The 25,080-nt window shown below is 36.5% G+C and overlaps 1 protein-coding gene across 2 annotated transcripts in view; it reads left to right on the forward strand.

The window, feature by feature from the left end:
• The window catches only part of Ugt8 (UDP glycosyltransferase 8), a 61,548-nt gene that overhangs the window by 33,760 nt on the left and 2,708 nt on the right, over positions 1–25,080 (forward strand). For both annotated transcript variants that reach the window (XM_048456940.3, XM_048456941.3), the window contains exons 3-5: positions 18,356–18,498; positions 19,842–19,918; positions 22,745–22,964. In XM_048456940.3, coding sequence (XP_048312897.1) covers positions 18,356–18,498; positions 19,842–19,918; positions 22,745–22,964 — 440 coding nt within the window. The remainder of the gene's footprint in view (positions 1–18,355; positions 18,499–19,841; positions 19,919–22,744; positions 22,965–25,080) is intronic.

The following is a 25,080-nucleotide window of genomic DNA, read 5'->3' on the forward strand; positions in this document are numbered from 1 at the left end:
TAATTTTTCAGTGTCTCAGGCTGCTAGTTGCTACATTCTCCACTTCCTTTGATCAAAAACACCAATTTCTAACCCTTGAATGCAGTATGTTATAGTAAAAGGAATGGCAGCTAAATTCGTTTATTGCAATATAGTAAGAACTGAGAACAACCCAATGTATTACCTTTCTAGGAGTAGTGAATATTTCATACTGAAATTCGAGTTGGAAGGACAGTAAGGCGTTAAGTCAAAACAATCATACCAGCAGTGTAATTAGACAGAGGATAGTGATTCAGGACCATTGGATGAAGTACTCTAGATGCCCTGATGCTAGTTTTCCTGACTGGTTAGAGGTGAGATTATCCCTGCAATGACTGGAATTTACTGGAGGAAGTAAATTCTCTGCTCATGCCATTCACATTTGAGTCACTACAGCATGTGTGACCAGTGCGTCTAACTTTCCCTTTTAGGCTTGAGAAGCAAATAGACCACACACATGCAATACTGAAAAGGTCATGTCTTCAGGAAAGACTGTGGTTGGGGTTTATCTGGAACTTGGCCCTTGTAGACTGTCTGTGCTTCATTAACCGCTACTGTCAGGCCCGTGTTGTCTAAAGAGGAGTGGGAGCCTGAGCCCAAGATCAAGGAGTTTGAGCCTCAGGTCTGTCACCAAGAGCTGCTTTTATTTTCATGAGGCTAGAACATCCACATGACCTTTCTAGTCAAGTGTTCTTTGTAATAAAAGACATATGCTAATTTTGTCAATATTATAGGCATTAGTTGTAGATAAATTAGAATATTTATGTTTACAAACTATGGAGCATTATTATAAGAATAAAAGATTATCATAGTGTGCTGTGCTATGGTAATTAGCATTACTATTTAAATAAATAAATATTATGTACTCAATATAGACAAGCTGTGTTTTCAAATATTTAGTGGAGAATAATATGGTGTTTAAGTACATTTCTCCTACTAAATCCAGAAACAAGTCTTTTTAGGAGCCTTATTTGAATTATAACTAAGAACTTGATTTGAAAATAAATCTAAACAATACTGGAAAAGCTAGAATAAATGTTACACTATCCAGGAGCTGAAACTGCTGTCTCTGACCCACCATAGCCACTTTGAAGCCTCTTTCACATTGTTAATTTGCTTTAATAGTATATCTTCTAAATATCTTTGTTATCTTATTTCCAAACCCATGGGAGTTTAAAACAATAACTAAAGTAAAAGGAGACATGGTGTGGGTAGTGAAAAGGGATAACTTCTTTTCAACTGAACTGTCAGCAGAGAGACACTCCTTTAGAATAACAAAACAATGTAATGATTCCAAAGGGCAAAGGGTCGTCATCCCTTTAGTACCATAGACCCAAAAGAAAAGCACTAACCACAGTGGCACAACTCATAATTGTGTCCTTAATCTTACAACTCTGGGCATTCAAGGAAGGGAACACAGCACACTTCCTATAGGGGCTTCCTCAGGAATAGGTTGTAGTAGTTACTTTTCTTGTTGGTGTGGCAAAATATCTGACGAAAGCAACTTCTAGGAGGAGTTTGTTGTGATTCATAGTGTCCATCACGGTGGGAATGGCCTAGTGACAGCAGTTTGAGGCAGCTGGCCATGCTGATTCTCCTGTCAGGAAGCAGAGAGGGGAATGCTTGTACTCAGCTTAATTTCTTTATTTCTATACAGTCTGAGATATCAGCACATGCAATGATTTCATTTTTCCCCAGTTAGAGTGAATCTTGCAAGCCTGATTTTTAACCTAATATAGAAAGCTTCACACAGATTATGTCAAGAGGCTTGCTTCTGGTTTATGACTCTAAATCCCATCAGATTGATAATCAAGATTAATCACCACATATGCATTTTGGAAACTGAAGGTTCTAGATTGTGGTAATCCACACAGACTTTGCATTTAGCTAAGAAATCCAGACTTCCTCATCATCATAGGTTCAGAGTATTCATCTCCTAACTAAAAAGTTTGTGTGAGATTAGCCTTTAGGATTATAAGCTAACAATTATAGCCTTATACATTCTTTCTACTAGATTAATAAATATTTTAAACCTCTAATGGATTTCCTGAAATCACCTGTGACACAGAGTTGCATATGTATGCATTGATGCATAATGCTTGCTTTAAATAGTAAAAACAGCCTCCAGGTATGCTTTTGATTATGGTACTTAAGCCAGAAAAATAACACTTAGATTTGAAATCATTAGTTTATTCAATAACACAGGATTTAGTGAAACAGATTAGTTTTGTTCTAAAGAAGCTTAAGCCTCATGAGGAAGGCAAACACTACTAATCACATTAAGTAAAATTTGGAAGCACTGTGACATGTTAATCATGAACAACTGGAAATAAAAAGGAATCATAATGAGATTTTTCTGTGAGGCTTCCAGGATGTTCACTCTGGTACTTATGCCATTGGCTTCTGGACCTGAGCAGTAGGATTGCATAGTAGATTGAGCAACATCATCACAAAATGCTTGGTAGAATAGTTAGGTCTTGGAATGGGGTCGTAATGACATCACCATCATCATCAACAACAACAACAAATCCAGCCTAAGCAACAACAACAACAAATCCAGCCTGAGATGTTTTAGAGACATTGCTATATCCTCTCTACCTCATTCTTTCTTTTTTTCTTTCCATCATTTCTATAGTAACTTATTGAAGTCACTGTATAGAAAACAGCAACGACAGTATTTACCACAGGTATAAAACCAATGAGCTGTACCCACATTTTGTTTTGGAATAATTATAAAGCCTTACTGTCCAAAGGCAGGGTTTATATGGTTCTTTTTTCAAATGGTTATCAACTGATAAATTCATTACAAATTAATGAAGCCTCCTGTATCAATCCAGAATTCACTGTTTTCATAACCAAAGTTATACTTTAACTTAGATTGTATAAGTCATAGATTCCAATTCTCAGGAGTAATGAGAAAGTTATTTTATAATTTAAAATATTAGACTAAGAAAATATACCATTTTAAAAATAGAAAAATAATTTCCAGTAGTTTCACATCTTAGAGGATGTTAGATAGAGTTTATTCTTACCACATTGTGCCTGACTAGCATTGCAGTACTGTTAAGACCTGTGGTACAGAGTTGATGAGATTACTCGGCAGGATAGGCACCAGTCTCCAAGCATTACACCTGAGTTCCATTCGTGGGATCCATGTGGTAGTAAACTGACTCTTAAACATTGCCCTCTGACCCCTACATGAGCACACAACATGTTCAGATCTGAACACACACACTATGTAAACACAGTGTACTGAGATGAGATTGTTTTTAAGGACTGAGAGTTGTTTGATTGGCTCATAAGGCAGGAGAAGAACCACTGTGGTAGATTAGAAACACTGTATTAAGGGATTAGAGTGAACTCTGAAAAGAAGAAAAATAAAAAAAAAATGCTACATTTTTTTGGAGCCTGAAACATACAAAGTTGAAATTTGATGCAATTCTTAGATTAAATGTGTCCCTGTCCATTGCCTGAACTAGCCGTCCTTGTATTCTGACTGAAATAATTTTATGTCTACCTGACTCAGTCAGTAAACTCCCTGCTGCTGGAGTATGAACATCTGAAGTTGGATCTATCCAAGTTAAGAAAAAAAAAAATCCATAGCAGTGCCTATTTGCAATCTCCATGCTGGGAGGCGGAGACAGGAGAAGCTAGTGTAGGCAAGTGGTTAGCTTCATATAAGTGAGTCATTCTGTTTCAAAAAGAAAAGATGAACTGAAAAAGACACCTGTCATTGATCTCTGGCCTCCGCGTATTACATATTCACACAGGGTCAATACAGAATTCTCTCTCTCACACATACAAACACACACATGCACATACCATATGCACACGCACACATGCAGGCTTGCACACATGCATGCACAAAAGCCATCCTTTCTCGGAATACAAGAGCAAAACCATATTTATAAACAATTAATTGCACTCTATTTTTCTATGACTTATGCCTTAAGATCCATGAAAATAATATATGCCTTTTGAAATGAATATTTTCTTTATCATACACCAACAGAAAGCCAAGCAGTAAACATACAAAATAAATAGTTCTGACAGAACGGACAAGCAAATTGAAGTTCTTCCTATTGAAATAATCAGTGCCGAGTTTACTCAGCTGTCTGTGCAGGGTAAGTGATTCAACAGCATGCTGCTGCCTCGTCAAGTGAAAATAAAGAAAGCAAAGTATCTACAGATCAAAACAGTGATTTGAAAATAGTACAGTAGCCTCATTCTGAGAAGAAAGCCTCGGTGAAGTTCTACGCCCTGAGTGTACTCATATATACATCTAGCTGTAAGGTAGATAACAGCTGACTTAAGTGCCTAATGTAGTTTGGCCATGACATTGTCTAAAGTGAGTATAACTCACTCTGTTTTGCTTTGTAAATTACAAAATATTACCATAAGGTAGACTGTTGCTTTAAAGGATGGTAATAAAACACCTTTTTGTGCTTGTTATTACAATGATGTTTTATTTTGTATGTTTGGTTACAATCAAAGATTATAAATTGCCAGAGCAGGACTCTGTTAGTAAGGGTCATAGTTTTTCTGACTTGTTTATTTTAAATAATGAAAATGATTATACAAAACGATGACAATGGCTTTGATCTACAATTAGACCTTCATAGACAGGAAGACAGAAATCAATGATTAAAATATTATTTGAAATCTAATATTCTATTCTATATAGTCTGTATAGATTATTAGTCTAATAAATAATCTATTATTCTTGTATAGCCAGTGATAGTTCACATGAATCACTTGAATTGTATTTGAAGCAATAGGCAGGAATATCCTTGAAAAGCAGCATTAAACCCTGCAATTTAAAGAAATTGTCTATGAGGTTTTTTTGCCTTCCTTTTGGTGCTAATTAAGAGGCAGTTTATGAGGATTAGAGAAAAATGTTACACCACATGCGAGGCTAATAATATTGAGCAGCTTTTAAGTAATATTGTTTTAGAGTAAGGTTCTCTTTCATAAACGCCGGTATTTGCTTATGTATTGCTGAGTTCTGTTCACATTCATAGCATATGACCAGCAAATGCCTATTAGAATGCATGTGTAACTTTTGCCAGTGTCTCAGAGAAGCATCGCGAGTGTTTATTAAGTTATTCCTGAGAGCTAGAGCTCTTAAGGGTTTGAGAGACAAAAGAGATAATAATACATTTCCTCCAAAAAATTCTTGAGAAGAGAATTGGGTGTAAACATACATGAATACAGAGATAATGTTTTGTCATATTTAATTGCATAATAATAAATATTGCACGAGATTCACAGTGGATCTCTAAAAGAGAATTAGCTCACTGATGCCTCTGGCAAATGCACTTACATTTTACTGTTTTTCAAAATTTACAAGGACCTAGAATATCATTCATGTGGTCTACTGTTCCTTTGCAGTCTATTCTGATCATTTCCATTGCCAGGCTTTAAGGTTTCCTTAGTACTTTTGAAAAGGCAAAGAAACATGTAATATGATCCTTTACAGAGAGTTTTACACTACCCAGACTCTGGCACATACCTGTAATGCTGGCTCTCAGAGACTGAGGCAGGAAGTCATGAATTTCTTATTACTGGGTGAATTTGAAAGGCCTTTGAATTGGTTCAGTTTTTGTAACTTTATTCTAACAAGAACCTTAAAATGCATTTGCATTGTAGAGTTTATGGCCACATTGGCATTTTAGAATAAAGGCCATTGGGCAGGAATTTAAGAGGTGTACATCTTTTTCTAATGGCCCTCCTGTTAGTTCATAACTTGCTTTGATTTCTTTAGTACTAATGTGGAAAATTTTAGCTTTTTTTTTTCAAATAATGGGATGATGCTAGATTATCATGCAAACTTCTGGTCCACTTTTTTTTGCTGCACATTACCAATATAATATAAAGGTAGTCTATTTTAAAGCAATCCAAATAATCCAGAAATTGATATTAGTAATTTATATTCAGTATACACCACAGAATAATGAATTTGCTCAGTTATGTAGATCTAAGAAAACCATGCATTATTAACCATTTTTCGTGTTCATGCCATACACATAGACAGTCCTGCAATTAAGAAGCTATATAAAATCAAAGTATATTTGTGTCATATCAAGTGCTTTCTGAATCCCAACGTGATGCAGGAAGTGGCAGTGCCAATAAGTGAGTAGGGAATTGACTACATCCTCTTTACTTTCCCTAGAGGGCTGCTTTAATCTGCAGGATCTAAATAGCTGTGATTATTCCTCCATTGGAAACCTCACTTCTGCTTTTACTCGTTGGAATGAGCATTAATTAACCATGTTAGTGTAAATTAACTTAGCTCCAGCTTTCTAGAAAACAGGGTCCTTTTCTGAGCTGCAGTGTTTCCATCTAGAAGTTTGACTGCTAAAGAAGTAGAAAAAATTAATATTGTTGAACAACTAGGTTCTTTTTCCCACAGTGATACATGCCTCTGTTTTATATAAAATAAAACTTACATTGTTATAACCTGTTTTATGATTAAAATGACTATTCTCAGAATGGCCTTATAATAGTTTATGTTCCATGGGACACATTGATTTTAATCTCCGCATTGAAAACTGATTTATATGCAGTTATTTAAATTCAGTGAACAGTGATTTATTCAGTGAGTAATGGTTTAAAATTGTGAACTATTCATTTTGAGCAGTAGTGTTTTGGACCAGTGGGTTTTTAAGCCACACTTGATTGGTTTGCAGTGGTTTTCCCAAGATGAGTTCATAGTAGAGGTTCTGCCCTCAGGACTTGAGGTTTTGGAATCATTGATTCCCTCTGCCCAGGGGGCCAAAGGATTTACAGTGACTACCCCTGTGGTTACACTTACTGCTTTTGGAATTGTGTTATGCCTAAATGGCCTAAAATCTCACCTGCATAGCGTCCTCTGGAACCATTGTAGTCTACGTGGGAATATTCTACATCCAAATCTTCCTTTTATATGTGATGTGTTTTAAAAGTTTGCATTCACTACCTCTTACAAATATATAGTGTCACTTTTTACATTAAAATATATGCTTTCAACAGGCAATGAAAAGCATGTCTAATATTAATGATTGCATTTTCTAGTTCTATTACAGTTGCTGTCCTGGTGGTATTTTATACTTCTGTTGGTATATTTAAAATTTATTTTAAGGATTATTCAGTTTTCAGAAATTGTTAGATAAGAGATCCAGTGGAATGAACTCATTATAAATTCAAGGATTGTTTTAAACTTCAGATTCTATAGGCTGCTTTTGAAATGATGCTCTTTTTTTTTCTTTGGCATAGCAAGGCATTTCTCACGAATATGTGCTTCATTTCTGCAGATCTTCCTTCTGTCATCCATTGGACACACTTTTCCTTTACTACATAGTTCTTTTTTAAATCTTCTATCATCTCATCTATTTTAATATCATACTTTTTTCTGCCTAAAATTGATCTCTCTTAAAACCCCTAACTTTGGTCACCCTGGGAAAGGTTCATCTCCGTTTATTCCTTCCTTATGGACTATGACAGAATGTGATGAGATATTGAGATCTCTACCCATATACTTTTTTTATTATAGCTATTGATTTGAAGGGGCACGGCACATATTTTTTTGTCTTCTAATTATACATTCTAGTGGAGAGTTTTCCTGAAATAAGGTATATCATGAAAATTTGCAATCATTTAATCCTAAACAGACTCTGCAAGTTTTGATTGACTTAACTTGTCTTGATTGTGAATATTTTAAAATGTTCTTCTAGAACATTGCTAAGCTGTTTTTCTCTAGCCTTGTTTCCCTGTTGTCAATGAAAAAGGTTTACAGTGCCATTTAATTTCATGGAAAACTTGACACAGTTTCAAGATAGAAAACAATGACATAGATAAAGACAAAGGTACATAGATACATACATAGATATAAAAGAGATTATTCTTTTATTGGAATGCTGTGTGAGTTTACTGCGAGCATGACTTAGCTCCACAGGTTCCTTTAGATATTCCTTGTTAAGGAAAGAATTTTTCCAGTGATGTAACAAGTGAATTGGTCGCTGTTACCAGGAAAAGTATTAGAGAGAACATGAATTTGATAATCAGAGATTCGTCTCTCAACTGTCTTTTGAATTTTTAATTAACTTTTAATACCTACCTAAATGCTGGACTATGACTTTACTTATTCTAAATTACCAGATATGGCACTGTTATTTGGGGAAAATGCACATTGATTTCTGAAAAGAAAAGTACAAGTAGGTCTTCAAAATAAACTTTTTAATACATTGGTAGTGTTGTGCATAAATTTACAAGAATAATGTTCTGTAAAATACTAGAGGAAATATAAGGCATAAGATACATTTTGGATGAGTGTTTAATTGATTGAATATGAATTACAGGAAATTTATTATTCTTAAAACTTTGCAATCCAAGAAAAAATTAGTCCACTAAAGCATACGATGTATGTAAATAATGTACAAGCAGTTCATGCACAAAGAGTGCCATAGATATATGTATCAAAGAAGAAAAATGAATGCATGATTGATCTTGGCAAGACCAGATAAAGACTGATACAGTAGGTAGCATGTGAGCTGACGTTGGACGACTTGTAGAGTTTGGATGGATGAAATCCTGCCATAGTCAGAGAAGCTGTGAGCAAAGCCCTGAGTTTGTAAGAGTGGAATACACCGAGAGAATTGACTGCAGTTAGAATAAGGAGCACAGTATGTGCTTTGGGAGCCTTGGATGAACCATCAAAATTTTGTCTTCTCATAAAACAAAAAAAATGCATTGATATCGAGAACTTGAAAATAGGGCAAGGATTAGTGATTGAGTAAACTGCTGAATATACCTTTTTAGATTGGGGGATGAAGGGAAGTGAACTTTCATGAGCGGCCTCAGGAATTGTGTTATGGGAATAGGTGAGAGAGCACATTGTTTTTGTCTGCTCAAAGTCATGTAGACATCTCTACCTTCCCTACAGCATTAATAGAATTATTTGATCTTAGGCTATAAGAAGAGCAAATTAATTCACATTTTAGTGCTATAGAGTTAGCTGTGCAGTATATATATACTGTTAGATGTTCTTGCCAGCTATTTCTCTAGGATACCCAGAATTGCTGGTTGGGGTTACAATGATGCTGAATTAACTAGAGTTCATTCTTCATTTACGTAGTCACTATTGAATCCGGATAGAATTCTTTCCTTAACCTGATTGTCCTGTTATTTTGCCAATAAAGTGCAATTTACTATTTTCTTTATGTAAGGTAATAGATGGAAGAGTATACAGTCTGGCAGGATGTTACTGTGTTTCTGCCTGTTTCAGTCTGAGGCACAAATGTTGTCCCTAAGATGATCACCTGAGATCAGTGTACCCACTATCCATACCCTTTTGGGTCGCTAACTTTATTGTATAAAAGTACTTGTGCAAATGAGGAGCAAGAGGGAGGCCATATATTGCACAGTCACTCATGCCAAAGAAGTAGACGAAAGACTTCTTCAGGCTTCTTCAGTTTATACACTGTTCAGCTGAGGCACAAACAGTACAACGAATGGAGATATTCATGATGGGGCCGTGGATATTTGGTCTTTGTGCAGCAGAAGATGCACCATTTCTTAAAACATTGGAGAGCAGCTGACTTAAGTGTCATCATCAGCCTGGAAAGATCTATTTGAATGGTTTACTTTGGAAATTTATTTAAGATCAGTTTTAAAAAAAATCATCCTCTTTCTGTTTTGTCCTACACTGGTTTATAATTTAGAAACTCTGAATACCAGTATCATAATATTAGAAAATAATTTCTAATATTTGTAATTAAATTCTTAACTAGTGCTTTTTTTCACAATTTTATTTAATTCTAAATGCGTTTCTAATGAGTTCTGGAAATATTTAGCCTACAACCTAGAATTGTCATCAAATTATTTCTCTATCAGTGCCACTCTGAAATAAGGGAAAATTAATATATAATACCAGATATTTAATGTAAATAAACTTTCTAAAGTTTAAATTGTATTATTTCCAGGGAATCCATTTGGTCAGAGTGCAAGTAATACAGCAAAGGCAGTGTTAATTCACTATTAGTATAAGCTAGAAATCTGAGCTGGACTTTGAACTCCCTGGCAGGAAACTATATCGTGCTCTTTTATATTCCTGGCGTGTAAAAGGTGGCCAATAAAAGTTTGTTTAACTATGATTGCGTGATTGATGAAATGACTATGCCTACAGATACAGTAAATGCACTCTGTCCTTTCCCTTTGGACCATAAGCCATTCACATGCCCATTTATTTTTGGCACCGTATTTTTGCATTTATCCTGACAGGAGATTAAGGAGTATTGTATTTCAGGCTGCAAGCTGTTCTCTGCGCTCACTCAGGAAGAAAGGTGCCTCATCTGTGTCTTGGTCTCTTCCCTCTTGTGCACATGCTCATTTCAAATCAGTTTCCAGATTTCTTGCCTTCTCTCATCTCTTGAATCTTTGCTTACTTCTTTAACATAAGAAAGATTACATGTCATTTTGAGAGAGTTTTTTTCTCTTCTGGTCAGTTTCCTGTTTGTGTGATATCTGCTCTTTCCCTTATCTTGTGGTTGCTTTGCACGGCACCCAAGCACCTTGCTGTGCTCGTATTCTTGGGATGTCCAAAATGCTTGTGTGCAGTTTGTTGAAGGTCTAAAGAACCTTGAAAATTTAACTCTCTTCAAAGGGTTTCAAATTTTGCTTACGTCTATTGTAACTGTGCTGGTAAAAATTAAAAGCCTGGTGGAAAGGAGAAAAAGATGCCCCAGCGTCTCAGTGGGCACAAATATGTCTTCCGGGGCTGTTTCATTCTCTCAAATGTTCAGTGTTAGACTCAGCCATCACCTTGACGTTCATCTCACTACTGCAACTTTAGCTTAGTTGTGGCTGACTCCTGGATGAACTTGAAAAGCATTTGAATTTTCTACAAAATTTGATGACTTGACTTGATACTGCATGAAAAAAATGTAGTTTATTTCCTTTATGTATTATAACTAACGTCGTTCTGAGGAATGTAGAATATGGTAACAAAGTGTGAAGATAATAACGACTGTCGTATCTCACCATTTCTTGGGATGCCTGTGTTTTGAACTGGAGTTACAGATAGTTGTGAGCTGCCATGTGGGTGCTGGGAATGGAACCCAGGTCCTTTGGATGAACAGTCAATGTTCTTAACCACTTAGCTATCTCTCCAGTCCTGGGATGCATGCCTTTTCATCCCATAATTTATGTCTTTCTTCTTAGTCATCTTAGCTAGGAGAAAGAACAGGCCTGCTTTTAACGGACAGGGTATCTTTTAAGCAATGCAATCTCATGTCTGTGATGTAGGCCTGCACTTGTGGGAATGAGGAAGTCAGGCTTTCAGTGACTTGACTAACATCACACAAGTGGGAGAACAGGACTTTGAGGAATGCCTTTTCCCAAGCATGAATACAGTGTCTGGTACATGTTCACTTTGAGTAATAATTTTTATATATCCATTCTTTGTGTGTGCGTGTGTATGTGTATATGTACACACATGCAATCTCATTATTTATGTTGGTATGTGGAGGTCAGAGATTGACATCCACTGCCTTTTGTTTTTTGAGACAGGGTCTCTTATTGAGCCTACATATCACCGTTTGGCCAGGCCAGCTCTCTGCTCCATGATCTTCCAGGACCAGCCTGTCTCTTCCCCTAGGGCTGGGGTCTCAATTGGAGCCTGACTCATCTGCCTCTTGCATGGGTGCTGAGACTCTGAACTCAGTACCCCAGACTTATACAGCAAGCACTTCACCCTATGTTATCTACCTAGCTATCTACCTATATATTTGAATTGATATTTTTATTTAGTCAGTCTTGTTTAACTGTTTTGGCAATACTTAAAGATCATGTGATGCCTGAAGCTCTTTCTAAAAGATTTTGTATCAAAATATTTGCTATTATTCTACTTGCTGAATTTTACAAAATAAATACTTCAATTATTTACATCCCACCTAACCTAAGCAGAACATTCTTTATAACAGACATGGTAAAATGCAGAAAAAAGCCCTATTGATGCTGGTGTTCGGAACAACAAAAGTGGCCTCATTGCCCTCCCCCTTGTCTTCTATCGCCATCTTTGTGTAGGACTCACTCACAGTCCAGGCATTCTTTCCCCCAGAATGCATGGGGCTGACAAAGGATGCAGTGTTACTACTTTCTTGTCTCTGCTGGCCCTCTCTCAAGGCTCTCAGTTTTGAGTGGAGAAAGGAGTGTAGGTTTGGATCACAGGGTGCCAGAGGGACATACCTAGAACTGGCTGCTGCAACCCAGTCTGTTCCCAAGCATCAGTCCTTTCTAAGTCTGGAAGATTCTGATACCCTCAGAGTGAAGCCTTAGTGAGGGTGGAGACAGAACTGTGCCACCTAATCTTCAGTTAGATTTGTATACATCCATCATGTAAAAGTATTCCCTAAAAATACTGAAATTGTTATACATTTGGATCATTTCTTTGTTGTATGCTTCAAGTTTTCTTTTCTACCCAGTCCCTGTCACAGACCCCAGCTACTGTACTCCTCCATGCTGAACAGCACAGGCAGAGAGGATGAGCTAGTGGGAGGAGAATATACAGAACTACTGGCTGTCTGCTTCCTCTGACCAAGTCAAGTCATTTGGTATATAACTGATCCAGAGAAAGGATCTGTCAGCTAGAAACCAAATCACTGTCTAGTCATGTTGTGACTGTTAAAGGAGGCAGATGTTTTAACATACAGAATATTGTTAGGATAAATGTAAGGCATATATATTTCCATTATTATGTTTCCTTTACTACAAAAGACTTTGTACTGCAAGAGGACAATATAATTTTATTTTGAACTTCTTTTTTTAAAAATACTCATATACAAAGAGGGAGAAAGAGAGCACACATCTGGCTATTAAATTGTGTAGAACTGTAATTTTTTATCCATATATAGTTTAGTAACATCTGACATCTGTTACTATATATTCATGTAGAACACTTGATTCACTGTTTTGATCATTGGCATTTTTTTTTACATTTATGTGATGGGAGAGTTATTTCCATGAGGTTTGGATTCCCCTGAACCCTTAGGAATGAGTATCAATCTTGGGCATAATGATGTTTGAAGCCAAACATCTCTGCTGTGTACCTGCCATGCCACCTGGTGGTGTAAAAATTCAATGCTGTGCTGACATTTGAATATAAAGGAATGGATATGATTCTAAATGTACATTTTGAATAAACTGAATTGTGTATTTTGTGATTTGTGCATAAATACAGCAGAACAGGAATTAACATTGTTAGTGGGAGCTTTGATTTTAAAAAGTAATTAAAATATATCAAATGTATAAATAACCTAATTACAAAATAAAATATAATGAGATGAGTTGAACCATGCAAATATTTAAATTTACATTATAAAATAACAGTAAATAAATTTCAGAATTATCAGGGATGACAGATAAGTGGAGCAGAGTTTGATTTAGAAGGCAACTAAGATGGTGGCAGTTTGAAAACGGCCCTAAGGAGATGAAGTGTTCAGTACATAGCACTGAGGAAGCTGACTCAATGGATGGTTAAAGCTCATAATGGAGACAGGGATGGTGGTGCACATGGTGATTGCATAAGGATAATCAGGGCTACGTGGCTAGTATCAGAGTATCACGAAGTATATAGCCAGATCCTGTCTCAAAACAGATGAAATGCTAGTGATAGAACTCAGCCTTATTATTCTAGATGCATGGAAATTAAATTCTATTGCTAAATTAAAGATGCATGTGAAAGCCAATACATTAATGAACTCATACTGCTGAATTACTGAAAGAAAATATTACTTGCTTGATAATCTTAGAGTGGGAAAAGATTGATGAAAAACCCAGAGGCCACTTAAGAGATTGTATCCTTTCTGAAAAAGCAAAGAAGTTCAAAGAAAATTGTAAAACTTAAATGCTTAGTAAGTGAAGATTGAAATCAGTTCTCTAAATGTTTAAAGTTAAATGGATTAAATTGTGGTACCTTAGCGTTTATTAGAATGCCTGTAATGATGCGAAAACATTTTGAGTTTGTTTTCCTCTTAAGTAAAGTGAAGCTTTTTCCTGGAACACTTGTGCAATTTAGCATTCTTTGGGGGTCAGTTTTCTCAAGTCATTTATATGTATTAGTGTTTTTGCGCTAATCCTTTATTATATGTAGTAAATTCCTCCCAGTTTGATTACTGATTTGTTGCTTCCATTCTCTGTAGTCTGTTTGATCTCTAATGAGATCTTCCTGCTTCTGTTATGACTTCTGGTGTCTCTAACTCAAGAAGACCCTTCTGGAGTATGACAAAAGCATTATTTTGTGTCTACAGATAAAACACCTGTTGAACTCAACTTTTTTTATCCTGTGATTCATGCTGTGTGGAAGTGTAGAGCTTCGTATTTTCTCTAGACCTGTGCTTGTATAACTCTTTTACTCTGATAAGTTCAGCTCACATCTGACAGTAGTCTGTCTCCATCAGCTACCTTCATTGCTCTATCCCATGTGCTATCATTAAGAGACATAACCGCTCTAGACTCTGGGGACACATTACTACCTAGAAAAGTAAACTGCCTGTGCTTTTCCAAAATTTTTTTTTTGCTTTCATATTTTAAAAGATTGTGTGATACATGTGTGTCTGTGTCCATGCATGTGCATGTATGTATGCAGACACACATGCATGTGTGTGTCTGTTTGTCAATGTGTGTCCCTGTATATGTGTGCAGGTACACATGCATGTGTGCGCATGTATGTATGTCGGTACACATGCATGTGTGTGCCTGTTTGTTGATGTGTCTGTTTGTCGATGTGTGTGCATGTAAGTGTGCAGGTATACATGCATTATGTACATGTATGTATGCTGGTACACATGCATGTGTGTGTCTGTTTGTCAATGTGCATGCATGTAAGTGTGCAGGTACACATGCATGTGCATCTGTGTTGATGTGTATGCATGTATATGTGTTGATACACATGCATGTGTGTGTCTGTAGATGTGTGTGCATATATGTCTGCAGGTATATATGCATCTGTGTGTCTGTAGATGTGTGTGCATGTATGTGTGCAGATACACATGCATGTGTGTGTCTGTAGATGTGTGTGCATGTATGTGTGCAGATACACATGTTTGTGTATCTGTGCCAATGTGTGTGCATGTTTGCGTGCAGATACACATGCATGTGTGTCTGTGTGTCGATGTGTGTGCAGGTACACATGCGTGTGTGTACATACATGTTAGATCAGTTTCAGACATCAGATGCCTTTTTCAGTCATCCCTCACCACGTTATTTGAGGCAGGGTCTCTTGATGACTTGGCTAGAAAGGCAACTAGCACATCCCCGTGGTCCTTCTATATATACTTCCTCACTTCTGGATTGCAGACACACACTGCTTTCCCCAACTACGTATCTGAACTTAAATCTTCCTCACTGCTGTATTATAGACATGTACTGCTTTTCCCAGCTGTGGATCTGAACTTAATCTTCCTCACCACTGAATTACAGACATGCACTGCTTTCCCAAGCTATGAATCTGAACTAAGTCTTTGTGTTTGCAGAGCAGGGAGGTTGCCAATTGACATCTCCCCAGCCTTCTATTTTGTTTTCTGAAATTTTAACTTTTTTAATGTCTCATAAATTCTCTTAAAAATGTACTGATAATACACTAAGTTTATTTCTTTATAAAAATTGGAATCATACTAACATTAATATTTACAGCATTTCAGGCATTTTCTTACTCTATCTTCATTCATATTTTCCTTTTGTCCTTTATTAAAGGTTTCATGTGTGTTTATTAAGTTTTATGATTATTAAAGTTTTCTTCAAGTGCATTTTATACACTTCAGTTTAGTTTCTTCTATATCTATTGATGCTGTTGGTGTTGTAGATGAATGAAATTTTAGTCTTTTTTTTTAATTTGGTATTTTCTTGGAGGTAATTAGGAAGTTTGTAAATACTTTTATATTTTATAATAATAAATTTTTTGCAGGAAGTGTTTTTAAATATTACACATGTTTATCTTGTAATTAATTTTATTAAAGAACTAAAAAATGATTTGGACTTTAATATTGATGAGTTAAATTCAGGAAGATAGTCAGTGTGTACATAGAAGATATGACATCAAGGGCTTCCCATCCTATCGGGGATAAAGGCATACTTTTTATGAAATTTCAGTTTCGAGTCTTTACTATGGACTTAGTAGCCTTCAGATCCCTGTAACCTCTAGCTAAAATATGTTCATGCTTTCTGCATGTACTTTTAGCTAAATCTAAAGCTCAGCCCCTTCAGCGTTCCCATTGCCCATCAGACAGTTAAATATTCTGTGCACCTGTGGAGATTAGAAACCAGGGCAGAAGGAGAATTGAATCAGCTAGAAGCCAGGTGTCCACGCCTTCCCCATCTGTACTCTGGACATTCCGCTTATCTGTTTGATCTCCAGTCCTGTGTGAATGTCCTCTTGAAGCCACACTGCCCCTTCTAAGCCAAGCAAGGCAATAAATACTGAAAATACTACTTTCCAATAGGTTATCATGATGATTACAGCTTTTTCTACTTCTTTGCCTGTTAGTGAAAATTAAACAAATATATTCTTACCATAGCTAGATGTGTGGGCTTCATTTCACATCGTGTGGAACAAAATCTGGAGAAATATTTATTACACAGAGTTCACTAAATCTCTACAACCGTTCATGTCTATGTGAAAGAAAATTTAAATGATGCCATCACTGTAAGGCCTCCTGCATCTGAATTAACATTTTGCAGATGGCACTGATCCTAAAATTGAGTGGTAAGAGGTAAATTACTTGCAGGAAAGACATGGGGAAAGGTGCCACCCTTCATGCATTCTCCATGGAGCACTTCTACTTGTGTTAGGTATATCCGCCTTAGAGCTGTGCAGAAAACTTAAATTGTGAATAGATTTCTTTCTCCTTTTTACTTCCTTACGGATCCCATGTTCATATTTTCAGCCTGTGAAATAAGACTTGGTAACTGTAGCAAAAATAAATTAAGAGTTTTGATCCTAAGTTGAGATAGCCTCTGTTTATTTTATATACTTATAAATCAAGTTTCTTAGAAAATAATATTTAAGATATGTGTCTACCCAATAATCATAGTATGTTTTCTTCACTGGCTATAGGATCTACCATCTTAACCATCATTGTTCTCTGTCTTGAAGGGTTTTGACTCTCTAAATCATTTGGGATATAAACTGTGGTCCTTCCTATCCTCTAGGAATGAAATGTCATAAAGCATCTTTATACAAGTATCATTAAATAAAGAAAAAAAAGTGTAGGTCACATGTTCCTTTTATATAGGCAAGCTGAGCCATGGTACCACTGTGACACGATTCTTACCATTTAATGCTCTTTGGCTATGGTCTGTGTGCTCTAGAAAGTGGTATGAAACCGTCAAACCACACTGACACAAGGCAACGATCCACTGATACTGTGCAGAAAGGCAGAGTCTGTGTGGTGATGTTCACAGCATGGTCTGCACCACAAACACTTATACAAAACTAGATCAGGTCATAGCCTTGTGTTTATGGCTGCCTGTGACATACCAGTCAGTAGCAGAGGGTTTTCCTTAAGGGAGTCTTATATGCAATCAGATGCATTGGACCTGTTAGTGCTCACACAGTCAACAACTTCCACAGCTTTGAGAAAGATTCATTCACACAGATGACCCTCCAAACGTAAGACTTGTGCTTGCAGAACCCAGCTGATAGGAGTGGTCCCTATGGGTGGGACTGCTTTCATTTCTAGTACAAGTCATCTGTCCTAGCAAAAATTGAAACAGTTGACTGAGGAGTTTAGCTGCAGGGCTTGTCACTTGGTTTGTTTGAATCTTTGCACATATACTCACTTTTCTCCATATTCATGGTTCAACTATTAGAGTGTTTTCACTTTTGAGGTCTCACATTATTAACTTTTGGTTTATTTCAGTTGTTACTCACTGACCTTAAAGAAAACAAAACCAAAAATCTTGTCATCCTAGTTCAATGAGCATTGTTGGAAGAAATATTTTTAAATTTCATTTATTTTTTGTATATGAGTGTCTTCCTACATGTGCATGCCTGTATGGTCAGAGGTCAGAAGAAAGTGCCATATCCCAGAAACTATAGTTATGGACGGTTATAACCTGTGCGTCGGTATTGGGAACTGAACTTAAGTTCTCTGCAAGAGCGGCAAGTGCTCTTAATGCCTAAACAATCTCTCTGCACCCTGAAGTACACCTTTTAAAGTTGTTTGCAGTTTTTAATAGAAAATGCCAAGTACTTCTTTTGTTTGTTTAAGGAAATTATATGAAGATTTTTTAAAAGCATATTTGTGATGTCATTGACTGAACTGTATTGGTCTTCATAAAATTGTCTTCCATTTTTCTATTATAGGATCTGCAGAGTTGGGTAAATGGTGCTCAGGAACATGGCTTTGTCCTGGTGTCTTTTGGAGCTGGTGTCAAGTATCTGTCAGAAGATATTGCTAACAAACTGGCCGGAGCTCTGGGGAGATTGCCTCAGAAAGTGATTTGGAGGTAAGGTCATGGTCATTTAGGTGTTTTCTGCTGTTGAGTCTTAGTTTCTCCTTATTTAATCTTCACAACATGGAGCACTGAAGCACGGAACATTGATTCACTGGCTAGATTAGATTATCTTGAGGTTTCATTTTGTTTCTAATGCGTTGAAATCAATCATTAATTCATAAAGATCCATGATTGATAAAAATAACTACATACAAAGAATATATGATGTAGAAGTCTAGGTTGGATACAGTTTTATGTTTCCTTCAAATTAAGCTGTCATTTTTTTTCTTATTTTAAAAATTTACTTGTAGTTTCATGCCTGTGTATATTTTTCTTCAAATCCGTTTGAAATAAGGTAGATAATGATGAATGAGTAAATAATTTAAATACCTTATTAATTCAGGTACTTTGTACTCTCCCTGTGTTCTCTAAACTTTATTAATATTTCCAGACTCTTAATATGAAAGACTGAGCTTCTGAAAGTCTCAGTAACTTACCAGATAATTTATGCTGGGTAAGATAGACTCTGAGATACATTATAGCTTCCTGAAGGCATTGCAGCAGGGCTGCAGAACTGCATACTTCATTGAGCATGCATCTCTTTGCATTTACACTGTATTGGAGGTCTGGGGATGTAATCGTGAACACAACTCCACAATAAGGAAAAAGATTCTCTGAGGCCATTATAGAGACTCTGAATTATCTAGGTTTTAACCTTCACAACGTTATGTAAGGCTGAGCTAGGCCGTGATCAGTGACTGGGTTTAGAGCACACTTTCCTCTTCTGACTCTAGCTCCATTGAGATTTCTCCATCATGCTTAACCCTGGGCATCCCTGTGCTTATTGAGGACAGTTTCGTTTGTTTGCATTAGACTATTGTTATTTTCTTATTTGTGAGACAAATTTGAGGTTCACCACATAGGAAAACCTATGTGCTTTGCGCTGCCAGTCTCTCTGGTGCCAAGGTATTGCAGCATTCTTTCTGTAGTCTTTCAGTGTTGGCACCCGGTGGCAAGGATGGTAGCTAGTGACAGTCCTGTGGTGATTTTCCTCTTCTTTCTGGGTACTTGAGTGAATTAAATTCAGCAAACATTTGTTTGGGTCCCCCGTTCTCTTATGTATGTCCCTTAGAAGAGCAAATGGAATATAGATTTTATGAGAAAATTATACCTTATCTATCTGAATTATTTTATTATAAATAAAGTGAAGTACATTTTTATTGGTACCAAACTAAAATTTCATTCTTAATAATATCAGTAGTTTGTCATGTATCATAACATTTGTAAGTCTACAAAATGACCCCATGTCCTAAGTCTTCATTTCTGAAAGAGTGATTATCTGGTATTCATTTTAGGTTTTCTGGAACCAAACCAAAGAATCTAGGAAACAACACTAAGCTCATAGAATGGCTACCACAAAATGACCTGCTTGGTAAGTCAGTGGCTGCACTTAACTGAACTGATAGATAAACATGGTGTCAGTTCTTGAATGGTTTAAAAAATATGTGCATGGTTTCTGTCGGACTCAGTCTTAATCTAGTACTTCAAGTCTTAAAATTCAGATCGGTGGTTCAAAACTTTGTTTATTGGAAAATTATCTGTAAGTTTTCAAGCACTGGAATCTATAATTAAAAACTTTAAGCAATCACTACACAATTTTAATTTTCTATAAAATACACATAAAATTGTATAAGTTAGTAGTAATAAATAAAGCTATTTTGGATTATGTTAATTGGCAAAAGTAGTAAAATTTAAACAACACACAGCACAAACTGTTATATTCTTCTACAGATTTATCTAAGTTCTAGATAATTGGGAGTTATTCTGTTGTCTGAAACCAAAGAAGAGCCAAAAATCAGGGAAATAATTCACTTAAGTTTAATTTGATCATTTGTTTCAATTCTTACTAAATTACTAAGTTTTGATAAAAAATTTGTTTTAAATTTTTATTTGTTGTGATTTTGGTCTTTGACACAAAATTAAAATAATACTATTTGCTTATCTTTGAAATATGCCTAAGTATAAAGTATTTTACTTAGTTTAGTGAGTACAGAAAATAAAATAAACACTTCTTTCTTTAAATTTTTAGGGATACTATTTTGAGATGTTAAGGTCTTTTGTCTTTTTGTGGGGTCCGCCACCTAGCTACCAAATAAATCACACGGAGGCTTATAATAACCAATGAATGCCCAGCCAAGGCTTGGGTTGTTTCTTGCCAGTTTTTAACTTAAATTATCCCATCTACCTTTTGCCTCTGGTCTTTTATCTTTCACTATTTCTGTATACCTTTCTTTCCTTCTTGGGTGACTGGGTGACTGGCCTCTGATGTCTGCCTCTCCTTGCTCTTCTGTTCCTCGTTCTCTTCCTCCCAGAGTTCTTCTCTGTATCCTCTCTGCCTGCCAGTCCTGCTTATCCTTGCTCCTTCTTTGCTATTGACTGTTCATCTCTTTATTAGGAGCATCAGGTATTTTAGAGAGGCACAGTAACACAGCTTCACAGAGTTAAACAAATGAACAGAAACAAAAGTCACACCTGAAAATAATATTCCCCAATAGGCTAGCCATTGGATTGTCATCCTTTAATGTGTATTAAAGAAATGATGAGAAACTGTTGATCTGAACAATGTGGGACACCACTTACATGATAATATTAATGCCAAACATCAAATAAAATGACATTTTAAATTTATTACTCTTAAAACACTTGTAATAATCCTAAAATACTTCGAAATTATGATTTACATTTGTACTTGTTTTAAAATATACTTTCTAGATACTACAGTGGTGTTATAATTCAGACATTTTATTTTCTTTACCATTATTATTGTTGTTTTTAAAAATAAGCTATCATGTAACCCAAGTTGTCCTTGCCCTCCACTATGTGGCTTTGAACTTGCTTCTCCCTCCTAAGTGCTGAAAATTTAGGAGTGTACCACCAAATAGTTAAATAATTGGTGAGTCTGAGTGTGTGGGTGCCTGTTGAACCCAGGACCTCACACCTGATCAACAAGCACTATTGGCATGCACCGCACCACTGCACTCTGTCTCCAGGCTACAGAACCAGCAATTTCAATTTTTCTCAATGATTAACTTTTTGTATAAGTCCTCAGTACTTAGCTCATTCTAAGTGTAGTAAATAAAACTGAGCAAAAATGAACAGAGCAGTTTTCTTTCTTTTCCCAATACTTTCATGTTTTCACTCTCTTTGCTGTTGTGACCTTTGAATCCATACAAGGGTGGAAAAAGCAGAAAAATCATATAGAAAATTGGCCCCTCACGAGGTCAGTGCAACAAGGTGAAGGTTTCACCTAGGAAAACCTGAGCTTTAAATGTGGTACCAACAAAAAACGCAGCAGTTTAGCGGCCTGTGAGGAATACCTCTTCCAGACTCCCCCAGGTTCTCCCTGTTTCAGGATTCTCACTTGTCCAAGGTTAGCGTTTTGACATCACTCCAAGTATCACCTCTGCCGAGGTGGTGATGGCTTCCCTAATCAAAGATTCATCCAGGACAAAAAGCAGGCACCAAATCGCTGTCTTCTCCCTTCACCCTTTAGTATCCCCTTTTCTTCAGACGCCATCTCTACTTGATTTTTCAGTGTTGGACATGGTAGTACAGGTTTTGTTAAAATAAGAAGTTCTGCTGCTAAGAAGTGCTTTTAAATCTGATCCTTCATTTAACCTGAGATCAGGAGTAGGCACTCTCTATACAACACTTAGAGGCACAATCATACTGAGAGCTAATGGGTACTGCAGTTCGCACATGGCTCTGTATGTGGTAAGTATATGTCATAGATTTGTGTTTCTGCACCCAATACGTATTTACTGGACAATGACACATTTTTCTTGTACTTCTTACACAAGTTTTTCATCCCTCTGATTAAACACAGGCCTTTCCTAGGAGGTAAACCTCATTAAATTTTTGACAAGCTAACCTTTCTTTTCCTGTGACAGCTAAACTCTTCCAGTCAATGATACCCTCATTGACTTTCTCTTCATTATCAACAGTTAAAGGGTGTGGTGCTAGTTATGTAACAATTGTGTTTGAGAGAATGTTGTCATATATTTCTTGATTAACATTATATGTTTAATTTACCTAAAAATGGCTTTCAGTTGATATATGTAACAAACATTTTAATTGATATAAAGGATGGACCAGTGAAATTACCACTTTAAAAATTCACTTTCTAAAGTGTTGATCTTGTAAGAAGTTATAGATAATCTACAGTGGTAATATCAGTTGTTTCCTTTTTATCCTTTAGGTCATTCAAACATCAAAGCCTTCCTAAGCCATGGTGGTTTGAACAGTATTTTTGAAACTATGTATCATGGTGTTCCTGTGGTGGGAATTCCACTTTTTGGAGACCATTATGATACCATGACTCGAGTACAGGCAAAAGGCATGGGGATCTTGTTAGAATGGAAAACGGTGACAGAAGAGGAGTTGTATGATGCACTGGTGAAAGTTATCAATAACCCGAGGTAAGGCGTCAGCTAATATAAGGCAGATGACAGTGTGTGTACACATTTATCACGTGTCCATACACAAGTACTTAGATACATGTATGTATGTACACAGTATATTGGCAGTAAGTCATCTCTAAGTCCATCACAGAGATATCCCTTACATTGCTGCTACATCTTATATATATTTTCTAAAATTTTGATCTTAAATATATCAAACATTTTAGTCATCCAAATTGTGACCCTGAGGTTTTTTGCCACCAAGATTTGTCAGAAAAACTAAAGTGAGGACTATCATTGGATCTCTCTAGTGTGTCAGATTTTATATCTTTTATTTACCTTTGATACTTTTTGCATTAGTTACATTTGTCATGGCTATGACCAAATACTTGACAGGATGTCACTTGGAGGAGGAAGAATTTATTTTGGCATGTGGTTTGAAGGAGGTATATTTCACTAGCCCAGGGGAAGGTCTGATGGGAGGAGTGGCTCCCAACTGTGGTCACATGAGCTTCCTCACACCTTGATAGGAAAGCAGAGAGTGGAGAATACTGGCACTCTTCTTGTTTTCTTTTTCCTTATCCTGAATCCCTAAAATAAGGCTATGCTGTCATATTTATATTTTCCCTCCTCAATCCCCTCCTGGAACTGTTCTCACACACATACCCGGGAAGTATGTTTCTCAGGGAATTTTAAACCCACTCAAATTGACAGTGATCAGCCATCGCTCTTGCTACTACCTTGTACAAGAATTTTTGCTGTTCTCACTCTAGAAATGAGGCACTTGACGATCAGAGACCTTTAGTGATTTGCCTATGGTCACATAGCTATTCTAATATGAGCTGAAGGCAGACATATCTGATTTCTAAGCAGAGCTCTTCATCCTGCCTGGCAAACACGTGCTGCTGGCTTTCCCAGCCATTGCTGTTTCCGAGATGTGTTTGCTCATGTGAATGATGAATTAGAATCTTTATTTCGCCTTTTAAATTCCTGATGTGTCCTGAGTTAACCCACTTCACAAATAAGTCTCAGTGGGCAGCTGCCCTGGGTAGTGTTAAACAAAGCAGCGATTTTCTTCACTTAAAAGCATGATGTTTAGTTTATTATGTGCTTCAAATGATATTAAATAGCTGAAGAAAGTAATTAATTTCTGTTTGTACCTGGGGGGACACGGCTGAACCGTGAGTTGAGAATTGTTGCTATATTCTAAGAAATGCCACATGAAAAAAAATGGTTTCTTAAAAAAATGTTAAGCTTACATACAAAATTTTTGAATCTTCCAAGGTTTATTATGCAGCTTTTTGTAGACTTAGAGATGGTACTCATCTGTGGTCCCTTAAAACAAGCAATGTCTTGGTCACAAGTGTGGCACTTGGACATCTGCACATTCCCCTTCTATAATTTGTAGTTTCCCTTGTTAGACATCATGCATTTCAAGATATGCTTTTATGAAAATATTTTCATATAGGCCTGCAAAATCTGAAGGAAGGATTTGGTGCAGGAATGCTGGAGAGCCACTAATTTGGGGCCATTATATGGAAACATTTACAGAAAGTGGTTCAGCAAGGTAGTTTGTGTGTTTGTTTTGACTGTGGCACGGAAGGTTGAGCCCAGGGGCTTGCTTGCACATGCCAGGCAAGCACTCTTCCATGAGCTGTATTCCCAGGTCAGCCTGGCAGTATACTCTGAGGTGTGAGTCAGCATGAATTAGGAAAAGATCAGGCTGTACTCATTATATTGCAATGAAATCCTAACTGCAGAATATTGAAGTTCCTAATACGTGAAGAGAAGCCTTGCTTAATAAAGAAATAGCAGCCATGTGTGCCACAAATGTGTCATTCCCTAAAAGCCATTCTACAAACTGAAGCAATTTACTTCAAATGTATGGTAAATGTTCCACGTTTAAGGTGAAGCCATTATTTAAAAGACTAATTTATCTCATTAACATTATATTCAAGATATTCTAGTTTAAGGCAAGAAACAAATCTTGCTAAAGAAAGTCTTTAAGTCTTCTTCTTTTTGATTTTTTGAGACAGGTTTTCACGGTGTAACAGCCCTAGCTGTCCTGGAACTCACTCTGTAGACCACACTGGCCTTGAACTCACAGAGTTCTGCATGTCTCTGCCTCCCAGGT

This window comes from Myodes glareolus, chromosome 17, assembly GCF_982192425.1.
Source record: "Myodes glareolus chromosome 17, mMyoGla1.1, whole genome shotgun sequence".
NCBI lineage: Eukaryota > Metazoa > Chordata > Mammalia > Rodentia > Cricetidae > Myodes > Myodes glareolus.